Here is a 12,529-nt window from a genome sequence, read left to right on the forward strand (position 1 = left end):
GCCTCTTAAGAAATATTAATTAGAAAATAGATTGGACTATTCTACCCTTATTTATATCTTAAGATATACTTTCTTCATTGAATATTTATTTTATTTATGTGTTATCTCCATCTTCAAAAACAATGTAATAAGGGTAAAAAAGGAAAAAATAATTAATTTTGTCTTGAAGTTCTAAAATGATAAATAATTTGGAGACAACTATTTTTAGTAACTACGACCGTTAATATGAGACGGAGGGAGTAATACTTTTAACTTTTATAGTATTGGGCTCGTGCTTGGCGCAGACCATCGCGACCTAGTGTAATTAAAGGTTTTTTTTTCACTTTTAGTCTGCGTCCGATATTATTTACATTCACTAACTGAAAGAATATATAAAATTTATATAATTTTTATATATATAACATACAGAATATATACATATACAAAATATATATTTTTTCGGCTATATTTTAAGAGCGGCTATAATGTCATTTTCCCGTAATTTAAATCCAGTTTTAATTTGGCTTTGGTTTATACATTATTTACGAAAAAACTGGGGGGGCACGTGAAACAACGGCTGCTCCTGTTTTCCCTCGTTTATTTCCAATCCTCCATGGATCCCCTTCTCGCTTACACCTCCAAAACCCTAACTTCTGCATGAATTCTTAGTCCATAAGCTTCCAGTTCCAACAATGGAGGTCGAAAATTCAATTGCCGACCACAAGCTCTGCGGTTTCTTCCGTACTGCAGTTAAAATTTCACCACAACCGCACTCCTCCGAGCTCCGTCGCACTCCCCCTGTAAATTCCAAGTGCCATATAGCCGGCGACGGTTCCAATGTCCACTTTGTGTCTGAAAACGACGTCGTATTGTCCCCAATCGGTTCTCGGGAGGAGCAAAACGGCACCGTTCCGACGACGAAGAAGTGGAGGAGAATTAGAATGGTTCATGGTAGTTTAAGCGTGGTGCACCAGTTACACAAGCTTGTAATGCAAAAATGCTTGAGAATTGTTGCTAGGGTTGTTGAGGTTGTGGATCGCGGCGGTGGTGATGATAATGATGATGATGAAGTTAGGGTTGTTGTTTTAGTGGACGTATACTTGCCTATTGCTTTGTGGTCCGGTTGGCAGTTCCCTAAGTCTGGTCCTGCTGCTGCCGCGCTTTTCCGCCATGTCAGGTGCGCATGTTCCTGCCGTTATTTGAGAGATTTGCACAAAAGTACAGCCCAACACCCTACATTGCACCTACATAGCATGTTTTTGCAGCCGCATAACAGTGTTATTTGACACCATCAACCATTTTGCATATTTTTCTACATATTAAATACTAAATCATCAAAACTTTAAAGAATATTAATGGAAAAAATATGATTTTGATTAGGATATCGGAGAAACGTTCAAATCAATGACAATGCAATTAATCCTCTATATAATTATCGTGGGACCAGCTCGGTATATTAGTCGAAGTGCGTGCAAGCTGGCATGTGTAGCACTGTCATAAAACAAAAAGAAAAGAAAAAAAGATAAAGTTCAAATGTACAATTTAGCTGGAAAGAAATAGAAGATGTTCTTAGGAAAGAAGGAATCTCTAGGTGTTGTAAAGTTTAAATATCCAAGAATTAGTTGTGTTGGCAGCTGGCACGCACCTGACTAAATCTACGGGTACTTGCTACATCCCACTAGACCCTATACCCTAAAAAAATATATTTGTACTTATCAAAAAACAAAAATATATATGTAATCAAGAAAAAAGTAACAAATCTATTCATAGTGTTTTCCTTAACAACTAATACACTTATTTGCCGATTATATTTGTTGTTTAGTGCCGCTTAATTCAATAAAACTCATGGGCAATGAGGCACATGTCTTAATACCTAGCCTTACATTGAAGCACAACTTAAGCAAGGCAAAGCGCCCTCCCTGAGCTTTTCTTAGCTTCATCGCACCTTAAATGAGCCTCTGACTAAAGGATGAAATGTGTAAAACTTTGTGAGCACAAAATGGAAAATCCAACTTGCACATAAAAGCAATTGCAACATGTGTGTCAGAAAATTTAACCACATTGTACTATTTTCTATGAGAGGGCTACACCCTTTTGGATGCCCCAAAGAAAAACTAGAGATAGAGATCCAAGAGACGTCAAGTTTTATAGATGAATTCCTGTGAGGCGTCAATTTTATGAGTAAGCAAGATCGGGTTCATATTTTACAAAGGCATTCTAATTGTGTACTCTATACTTTTGATGTGCAAGGATACAATTAATTTATTTATTAAGTGGGAACTATACTATGTTTTTAAAAAAATACTTATAAACTTAGTGAACTATTAATTTTTGTGCCAAGCCAGGATCATCCAAAAAGAATATATGGTTGAGGTTCTCATTTTCACCTGGTTATACCGTTATTGGTCCTTTTAATTGATAGAAAACTGTAAGTTTAGTGGAAGGACCTATTCAGCTCTATCGCTAGTCAAGCTACTGATTGCTCATGTGGGTAATTAGGGAACAATAATGGATGATTAACGTTTAAATATACCATTGACACGATAGTCAATCATTTTTTCAGAAATTCAGAATATCAGCAGTACATTAGTAGTGTAGAATAGGTGCTAATGACTTCTCTTCTTTTTCGTTCCTTCCTTTTTAGGTGATGAAGGCTTTAATCTGACAAAATCAAGAGGAAAAAACTTTCCGTTTTATTTTTGCTTTATTATAGTTGGAGTAATTGTGACTTCACTGTGCAATTGCAGCCAAGATCTTATTAAAAAATAATTTTAAAAAGTGTAATTACAGAGATGGACTAAGATATTCTCTTCTATTAAGTATTAGGCTGTCCGAATTTGCAGTAAAGTAAATGATTAATTATTTTAACACCATTACGCCCAGTGAACTGATAAGCTTTCACCAGTGGTACGTAGAATTTCTTGGTGAGTTTGGAGTTTTTCAAAATTGAGTAGCATTTAATTGTCTGTGCAGCTAATGCTAATTTACGTCTTAAATATTTGTTGTAACTGTGCTGACTATGCTAATGAATGTTCAAATATTTCTTTACAGTTGTGACTGGGAAGCTAGGAGTTCTATGCTTCAGTCTGCTAAGCTTGGTGTTGAAAAGGATTTTAGTATTTGGAATCTGTCTGACTGTCATGTTATAGGATGCAAACAGCACTGCAGTGCACCTGACCCTTCCAAGAAAAAGCTCTTTGAGCTCCATGAAATTTTTAAGAGCTTACCAAGTGTAGCAAAGAGGGGAAATCCCGATTCTTTAAGAGTGAATCCCCTTGATAGTAGTAGATCGGGTATATGGGTGGTAACAGATGATATTTTGATCAATATTCTTTCTTCACTTTGTCCTGTTGATCTTCTAAGGGTCTCTGCAACATGTCGGCATTTAAGATTTCTTGCTGCATCAATCATGCCATGTATGAAACTTAAATTGTTTGCTCATCAGCAGGCTGCAGTTGACTGGATGTTACAGCGTGAGCACAATGTTGAATTATTACAGCACCCACTGTACATGGATTTTGTCACTGAAGATGGGTTTGCTTTTTATATAAATGCTGTTTCTGGTCAAATAGCCACAGGTCAGGCTCCTAAAATCAAGGATTTCCATGGGGGAATGTTCTGTGATGAGCCTGGCCTCGGTAAAACTATTACTGCTCTTTCTCTCATTCTGAAGACTCAGGGAACACTGCCAGAGCCACCAGATGGTGCACAAATTATCTGGTGTATGCATAATACTGACCAGAGGTGTGGTTATTATGAGCTTAGTAGTGAAAATACAATCAGTTCGGGGTTTTCATCAGCAAGTAGAGCTACTGGACTCAATGGCCGTAGGGGACATTTATCTTTAGATAAACTAACCCCAACAAAAAGCTTAGACTTCCCCACTTCAATTGGATCCACGGTTGTTAATTCAGCTGATCACATAGCAGCTGCAGAAATTAGTTCATGTACAGTCATGCGCTCCACTCCAGCTAGGTATGCTGTGAGGTGCACCAGTAACTTTAGCCAGATAAAAAAAAATCTTATGTATGCATATGAAAATGAAGGGACATCTCTCTTTCCTGAGAGGAATTCTAGGAAAGACTCGAAAAAAAGAAAGCGTGCTTCCAACAACCAACAAAGAAGCTTGACATATGCGAAACCTGGTTATTCAAAAAAAAATTCTCGTGGTAGTAAGAGGTTTTGTGAGCCTTCTGCTGAGAACTATGTGATCAACGAAACCTGGATCCAATGTGATGCTTGTCAGAAATGGCGGAGGCTTACAGAAGCTGGTGTTGTAGATGCTACTACTGCATGGTTCTGCAGTATGAATACTGATCCATTATATCAGAGTTGTCGTGTTGCAGAAGACTCTTGGGATCATAAGCAGCATATCACTTGCCTTCCAGGATTCCATACCAAAGGAACACCTGGGGGACTGGAAGAAAATATATCATTTTTTACCAGTGTGCTGAAGGATAATTGCTCAGTTATGGATTCAAAAGCAAAGAAGGCTCTAATTTGGTTAGCTAAGCTGTCACCGCAGAAGCTGTTAGAAATGGAAACAATTGGGGTGGGGCAACCCGTCATACAGACCTCAGTAGGAGTTCCTTATGCCTATCATAAAATATTTCAAGCCTTTGGTCTTGTCAAGAAGGATGAAAAGGGTACAACTAAGTGGTACTATCCTAGAGGTCTTGTGAACCTGGTATTTGATTTAGATGCGTTAAGGGTAGCTCTATGTAAGCCTCTGGATTCATTTAGGATGTATTTGTCTCGAGCTACTTTAGTTGTTGTTCCTTCAAATCTAGTTGATCATTGGAGAGGTCAAATTGAGAGGCATGTAAGACAAGGGACGTTGAGAGTTTTTGTCTGGACTGATTATAAAAGGCCTTCTGCACATAATCTTGCTTGGGATTATGATATAGTTATAACTACATTCAGTCGTCTAAGTGCTGAGTGGAGCCCCAAAAAGAGAAGTGTATTGATGCAAGTTCATTGGCTGAGAATTATATTAGATGAAGGTCACACCCTTGGTTCAAGTCTAAGTTTGACCAACAAATTGCAAATGGCTGTTTCCCTGCGGGCTACAAATCGCTGGTTGTTAACTGGAACACCAACTCCTAACACCCCTAGTAGCCAGCTTTCTCATCTGCAACCCTTGCTTAAGTTCCTCCATGATGAAACTTATGGACAGAATCAGAAAGCCTGGGAAGCTGGTATTCTTAGGCCATTTGAAGCAGAGATGGAAGAGGGCCGGTCACGTTTGCTACAATTACTTCACAGGTGCATGATCAGTGCCAGAAAAAAAGATTTGCAGAATATTCCCCCATGCATCAAGAAAATGATATTCTTACATTTTACTGAAGAACATGCGAGAAGTTACAATGAGTTGGTAGAAACCGTGCGGAGGAATATACTAATGGCAGACTGGAATGATCCTTCTCATGTTGAGAGTTTGCTGAACCCTAAACAGTGGAAATTCCGAAGTACTACCATCAGAAATGTAAGACTCTCATGCTGTGTAGCAGGACATATCAGAGTGACAGAGGCAGGTGATGATATTCAAGAAACTATGGATATTTTAGTTGAGGATGGTCTGGATCCGACTTCACAGGAGTATGCGCTGATAAGATATCACCTTTTATATGGTGGGAATTGCATGAGGTAAGTCACAACCTCTGAGATCATTTGTGGCATGATTTCGTTAGATTAAATGCATCATGATTTTGACGTTTTCTAAAATAATATATGTAGGTGTCAAGCATGGTGTCGTCTACCTGTGGTTACACCTTGTAAGCATCTATTATGCCTTGATTGTGTTTCTTTAAATAGTGAGAAGTGTACAATTCCTGGCTGTGGTAACTTGTATGAGATGCAAAGTCCTGAAATACTGACGCGTCCTGAAAATCCTAATCCAAAGTGGCCTGTTCCAAAGGATCTGATTGAGTTACAGCCATCTTATAAGCAGGTAGGTCTAGTTTTTAGGACATACTGATTGGTGGCCTAGTTTGTAGTTAATTTTTTTATTTATCCCATAGCGAACTACTTCTAATGTTATCATTATTCTTCTGAAGGATGACTGGAATCCTGATTGGCAATCAACATCGAGCAGTAAAGTTGCTTACCTTGTTGAAAGGTTAAAAGAAATACAGGAAGCTAATAGGATGATTATTAACTCCAACGAGGACGGAAGTGTCGAGGCTGTTAGTGGATCTCATGGGAAAAGCAATTTCAGCAAGTTTTCATCCCAAGGGTATTTGGTTGGGTCATCAAATGATTTCTGCAATTTAATTCCAGAGAGAGTTATCATATTTTCTCAGTTTCTGGAGCACATACATGTAATTGAACAGCAGGTAACTCTTACTTAATTGTGAGATTTTCTGATTAGTATGTTTATTATTATGTGATGGTCTGATTATTCCATTTTCTTCTCCTGGTAGTTAGCCGTTGCTGGTATCCGTTTTGCCAGTTTGTATAGTCCAATGCCTTCTGTCAACAAGGTATTGCAGTTTAACCACTCATGATTTTCATGATTGTCTTTTGACAAATTTCTTAGGATGATCACTATGGTATTTCCGCGGCCATTTAGTTATTTTCGCATGATTCAGGTGAAAGCACTGGCGACATTTCAGCATGATGTTGACTGCATGGCTCTATTAATGGATGGAAGTGCAGCTTTAGGTCTTGATCTGAGCTTTGTAACACATGTCTATTTAATGGAACCAATATGGGACAAAAGGTAATAGATACATTAAGCCTGTTCTGACCTTATGACTAGACTTCATGTTTGTTTCCTTGTAATGCCTTTGGAAGAAGCCCATGGTGATACAGATGCAGAATTTTTTGTTTTAAAGAAAAATCTGCTAGTAACTGAACTGGAAATCCACACCTTTCTTGGGGGGAAAAAGTTCCATACAGTGAACCTCCTACCCACCCCCACTCCCTGGGGGGGGGAGGCAAAAAACTCTGAGTATGTTAATGAATCTGCTTGCGTTCAACCAACCTCTTTTTTTTGAATAAACAGTTCAACCCGTTGCTCTTATACTTTATTTTGCTATTGTTCTCTGAGAATAAAGAAGCTAGCCTGCCATGTGTCTGGACAGCTTTCTAACACATAATATTATTTGACTTTTCGTGATACTTATCAGTATGGAGGAACAGGTGATCAGTCGTGCTCATCGGATGGGTGCTATACGCCCTATTCACGTGGAAACACTGGCGATGAGTGGCACAATTGAGGAGCAAATGTTGAAGTTCTTACAGGTATTATTTTCTGTCTCTAATGAACGTTACAGTGATTTGGATTAATCCTTTGATCAGTGATCTGCATTAATTTCATTTGCCAAACTGATATCATTCTGATTTCTTAGTTCATACATCAGAAGTCCCATTTTATTATTATGATCAACGTATAGGGTGGTTATTGCCTTATTGGTATGCAGAAGACTAAACGATATTGTGGGTGATTTCCTTGCTAGATTTTCTGCCCTAGCAAATTTTGAATTTTTTTTAATCTGGATGTCTGTTCCAATTAATACTCCTTCCATAACAGGAAAACTCAAATAACCCATTTGAGCATGAATCTGAACTACAGTATTTGCAAAAACTAGTTTTTAACCATGGGTATTTGCTACTAAATTTCAGTAAATGATTATGTGATAAAGAAATGAACCTTGGGCCTAACTCAATCCCAAAATCGTGAGGGTTGCCCGAGATCATGTAAGGAGACCAAAGAACCTCATCCCCACCGATGTAGCCAACAACCCCCCACCCCCACCCCAGCGTGGACAACGTAATATGGGGGCCCAACATCGGGTAAACAATGAATTGGGATGGGTCTAGCTCTGATACCGTGTAGAAGAAATGGATGTTGGGCCTAACTCAACCCCAAAAGCTAAATACTGGTTGAGTGGTTTTAAGGTGTATTTCACTTGAGATACTGATTCCACTCACAAATTTTCAGCTTTCACAAACTTTTTTCCAAGTGAAGTTCATGTTCAAACACAATTTTCCATAATTTTTGTCTAAAAAAAAAACATTTTTCTCAACTTCTAAAGTGGGCGTGGCCCCCATGGAGGACAAGATGCGGGAGTCGAGACTGAGATGGTTCGGGCACGTAAAGAGGAGAAGCATTGATGCTCTTGTCAGGAGATGTGAGAGGCTGGCCATGGTGGGTTTGAGAAGAGGTCGAGGTAGGCCAAAGAAATATTGGGGAGAGATAGACATGATATGGCGCGGATTCAGCTTACTGAGGACATGAACCTTGATAGGAAGATATGGAGGTCGAGGATTATGGTAGGAGGTTAGTAGGTAGTTGTAAGTTTCTCCTTTTCTTACCAGTTACTTTAGTAGCACTCAGGTTCCTGCATATGCTTTAGTAGATCGTTACTTCGTCATGTGATTTAGTTAGCTGTTATCGTTATCGTATTTCCTGTTGTTAGTGTTTAGTACTACTAATTCCCCCCCCCCCCCCCCCCCCCGGTTTCTTCTTCTTCTTCTCACTCTTTCTAAGCCAATGGTCTATTGGAAACCGCCTCTCTACCTTCACTAAGTAGAGTCTACTGGATTTTTTGTTGTTGTTGTTTTCTCAACTTCTACTTCAAATATTTTGTTTCACCTTCACCTAATATATGGTCCAAAACCTACTTTGTGTATAGAGCCTAGTTGTGTGTATTGTGATAAGTTGGTGTACTTATGTATTCTCTTAGAAAATGGTTAGAGTCCAGTGTTTTTCTAAGTGAAGAGCTTAAATGTGACAACGCAGCTAACATTTCAAGCATACACACAGATTTCATTGAAGTGAAAGATGCAATCCACTGAGAATACAAAAGATTGGCCTATACTACAGTTTAGGACTTAAAACTTTAAGATGTCTATAATATAAACCTAATAATTACACCTTTCTTACAAGTGCTTCATCAATTAGTCTCATGGAAAATAAAACTTTAAGCAAGTAAGATCAATTACAATTTATGTTCAGCATGTTATATATGTCCCATAAAACATCAAACTAAGCATGAAATACCAGTCCCGAGGTTAATTTATCGTTAATTTCAGTCTGCAGTTTTAATTTCAGCATGTCTTACTAATATTATTAAGGATTACAGTAGGAATAGAATCCATTACAGTACTCATATCAGTAAAAATAAAAAACAAAATAGAAGAAAGGAAAATCAAAGCAGTAGTCTAATAAAGAAGAACAAGAAAGCCAGAAAATGGAAAAGAGAGCAGCACAATCATTGAAGTGAATAAAGAGGAGAATAGAGAAAAGCTAAACTGGAAGAAGAAGAAGAAATTGAGATCATCCAACTGGGAACTTGTTTATGCGATTGCATATTTACAGTTTTGGAATATCTTTTGTAGGAGGCTGATGAAGGTAGGAGTTTGTTGAAGGAAGAATGTGGTAAGCTAGGTCATGATGGGGCACGAGCACCACGTACATTACATGATTTTGCTGAAAGTAATTATCTCGCTCACCTTAACTTTGTTCGGACCAGTTCCAAGGCGTGAAGGTACAAAATATAACCATACGACTAATTCCAAGTTCAAGTAACAGTACTTATTCTGTCTGTGCATGCATAGATATGTTTTTTTTGCTGCTGCTATTATGTAATTAACTTTCAACAACAACAACAACAACAACCCACTTTGTTCGGACCAGTTCCAAGACCAATGTAATTAACTTTCGTGCTCTGAAAATCTTCTACTTTTAGAAAATTATGTGGCTTTTTGGAGCTCGTACTCATGGTTTGTGCATTTTGGACCGAAGAGATTGACATTATGACCCCTATTAGCATTTTTTGTGTTATTGCTTCGTTGTTTTACAGAGGACGCAAATATCACATAGAGTATACACTAAGAGAATGTCGCTTGAGATTGTTGTCTTCCGTAAACCTCCAAATACATTGGTCCTTTAGCACAATACTGTGACGATTGAAAAGTTAAACCGAGACAAGATAGACCTAACTCACATGGAAAAAAGTTGTCTCAAAAAACTTATAATTTTCTCATAAACCATGCATGATTTCCCGAAGAACAAACACAATGGAAGCAGAGAATCCATTTAGTCAGCACTAATTAGTTGTGGTACAGGTTTATTTTCATTATACTTCTACTCGGCCACATACTTGTTGAGAGAATTTCAAGTTTGGTTGAAGATTTTTTTTTGTCATATACTGGTTGAAGAATCTCTAGTTATAGAGAACTCCAATTTATATTTTAGTTGTCTTAGCAGACAAATTATGAACTATTGAGATGAGATCGGCTTGCTTAACATATATTTGCATAGCAAGCCTACTAGTTGGAGGGATGGTTGATGAATTTAGTGATTGAAGTAAATGAGGGTTCACCTATTTATGGGACTAATTAGTGCTCCCTCTATTTCGTTTTATGTGACACTCTTTCTTATTAGTCCATTTCAAAGAGTAAAATACATTTCTATATTTGGAAACAATTTAACTTTAACCTTCTCATTTTATCCTTAATGAAAATCTTTAGAGTCACACAAATGTTATGATATGTTTAAGACTACATGATCACAAAATTGGAACAATATAGAGAAGATTAGAATGGCCACTTCCTGAAGAAAAAAAACTGACATGCTTAAGACCACAAGTTTCAGAAATCTTCGTTTCTTTCTTAAGCTCTTTGTCAGATCAAACTGTAGTAACATAAATTAGAACATTGGTTGTAGCATCCAGTTAGAATTATGTATTTCTTGAATATAAGTTTGACAATCTGAACTTGAAAACCTTATCGAGCTTGCTCCTACAAAATATTGGTGAGTAAGTTGTTTTGCTGCTGTGCCGCCTGATGTTCTGAGAATCCTTTCGATTTCCGGATGATTCAGCTTTTGGTTACTCACATTGAGTCCTTTTTAATACTATATAGTATATACTATATCTTTAGGTACTTTTATCTCTTCCTCTTAAAATTCATGTCCCGCAAGAAAACAGTTGCATTCTGACCTTAAACCAAAAACAGTTCCATTCTGTACATCACTATATTGTGTATTTCCGTATTTAGAAACTAGTAGTGTGTCCAAGATGAAAGTCCTGGTATGAAGGTCTGAGAGTTACAAAAGCACTGCTAGGTTTCTCGTGTGAATTTAATTGTAGCCAAAAGAAGTCGTGGTTCCTGCATCTAAATTATTCTGTCTGTCACCATTGCCTTTAAGCGCCTTTGTTTCCATGACCAGAGGATGATTTCCTGCATTGATACCTGCTGTTTGCTTACGTGGGTTTTGCATGATTTTGCTGTGCTTTTGACTTTAGATAGGATAGGGGGAAAAAGGGAAAAGAAAAAAGCCCTAGGGACATTAACCTCCTTTAATTGTCATTTAACAGGTTCATGTAGAACCTTGTGAACCTGCAACCTCCAATTAGCAGCGGTGAAAACTTAATTATAGCCCCACGGATTATACTTTATTTTGGGCGAGTACCCATAATTTCCAGGTAGTTGGTAGCTGATTTGATTTATGGTAATCGGTGGCTGATTCCATTGTTTTGATGAACTGGCACTGGAGGATCTTGGCTATCAAAGACTGGCTATCTGATCTGCCGTACAGAGGTTGTGCCAAGACTAATAACTCTCTTTATGCTATTGTAGCCCTTCCAGATAATTTGTCGCTACTTTTATTCTACTGGCGCCGGAGAATTCAGGCATTCTATGTGGTAACCTGAAGTTCTTCAATGGCATCCCACTTAGAATAGGTAGTTGATATTTGTACATGTATTCATCTGTTCAGAGGAATTCCACTAGTGTTGTATATGCTGAATTTTTTTTCTATTGAATCTTTCATTTTTGGAAAAAAATTCAGTGCATCCATGAAATTGAAATTGATCATTTTTGCTGAATCTCTGGGCATCCATGTGCACATCTTGTTTTCCTGTCTAAGCTTATAAATTTTTCCTGCACCTCGATTGTTGTATCAGTTAGGAGTAGAGGGAGAAAGTAAAGAGGTGAATCGTGAATGAACAAATAGGGAATATGGGAAGTGTTGCTTACTTTCTTTCTTTGATTAGGGGGAAAAGAGAAATGTTTTTGACTCTCCGCTACCAGGACCAAAAGGAGGAATAAAAGTGCTCTCTATTGGGAAATGTGCCAAGTTTCTCCTCTCTCTCCTCTTTCCCCTCCAAAGCTCCGGCATAGCCTTTTCCGATGAAGCACCTATATTTGCCTAGCTATGGATCGGGGGCTCACTTTTGTTTCAAGCGAGAAAACTTTTCAGTTAGTATTAATGAGGAAGTTGCTAGATGGTTTGTTATTACAGAGCGTAGCAGGAGATTCACAAGCAAGATTAAGATTAACGAGAGTAACCTTCGATGGGTATGTGAAGCTCTGATTCAAGCTTCGCTACAGACTGGTAACAAGTGTAGGAGATGGGGAAGGAAGATACAAGCTTATACTTTTAGAGTAATACAGAATTTCAACAGCTATGGGAGGTTTATCAGAGTCGAATCTATCTTAGGGGAATACAAGGCTGCAATCATTATTCCAGAAAGCAGTTACAATAAAGGATAGGGAGGCATAGCAAGGAAGATACAAGGCTATTTAGGGGCATATGTGG

General features: G+C 38.0%; 1 protein-coding gene across 4 annotated transcripts; it reads left to right on the top strand.

The window, feature by feature from the left end:
• The first annotated feature begins 510 nt into the window (after positions 1-510).
• On the top strand, positions 511-11,816 carry LOC107801368 (F-box protein At3g54460). 4 transcript variants are annotated; one of them, XR_012696487.1, is made up of 10 exons: positions 511-1,156; positions 3,031-5,625; positions 5,716-5,929; positions 6,036-6,314; positions 6,402-6,461; positions 6,570-6,700; positions 7,110-7,224; positions 8,019-8,263; positions 9,325-9,473; positions 11,307-11,816. XR_012696487.1 is itself a non-coding variant. In XM_075224962.1 (9 exons), the coding sequence occupies exons 1-8, from the start codon at positions 672-674 to the stop codon at positions 9,469-9,471; spliced, it is 4,026 nt and encodes a 1,341-aa protein (XP_075081063.1). In that variant the 5' UTR covers positions 511-671; the 3' UTR covers positions 9,472-9,473; positions 11,307-11,816. The 4 variants fall into 4 exon arrangements, 2 of the variants coding, with proteins under 2 accessions (XP_075081063.1, XP_075081064.1); XR_012696488.1 differs by lacking the exon at positions 8,019-8,263 and having other exon boundaries at positions 6,406-6,461; XM_075224962.1 differs by lacking the exon at positions 8,019-8,263.
• Positions 11,817-12,529: the final 713 nt, after the last annotated feature.

Source organism: Nicotiana tabacum, chromosome 11 (assembly GCF_000715075.1).
Source record: "Nicotiana tabacum cultivar K326 chromosome 11, ASM71507v2, whole genome shotgun sequence".
NCBI classification, from domain to species: Eukaryota; Viridiplantae; Streptophyta; class Magnoliopsida; order Solanales; family Solanaceae; genus Nicotiana; species Nicotiana tabacum.

Excerpts from the sequence above, each read along its gene's own strand:
- LOC107801368 (XM_075224962.1), top strand. The coding sequence starts at position 672 with ATGGAGGTCGAAAATTCAATTGCCGACCACAAGCTCTGCGGTTTCTTC. Across the intron at positions 1,157-3,030 it reads GCGCTTTTCCGCCATGTCAG|TTGTGACTGGGAAGCTAGGA; the intron begins GTGCGCATGTTC and ends ATTTCTTTACAG. Across the intron at positions 6,701-7,109 it reads GAACCAATATGGGACAAAAG|TATGGAGGAACAGGTGATCA; the intron begins GTAATAGATACA and ends GATACTTATCAG.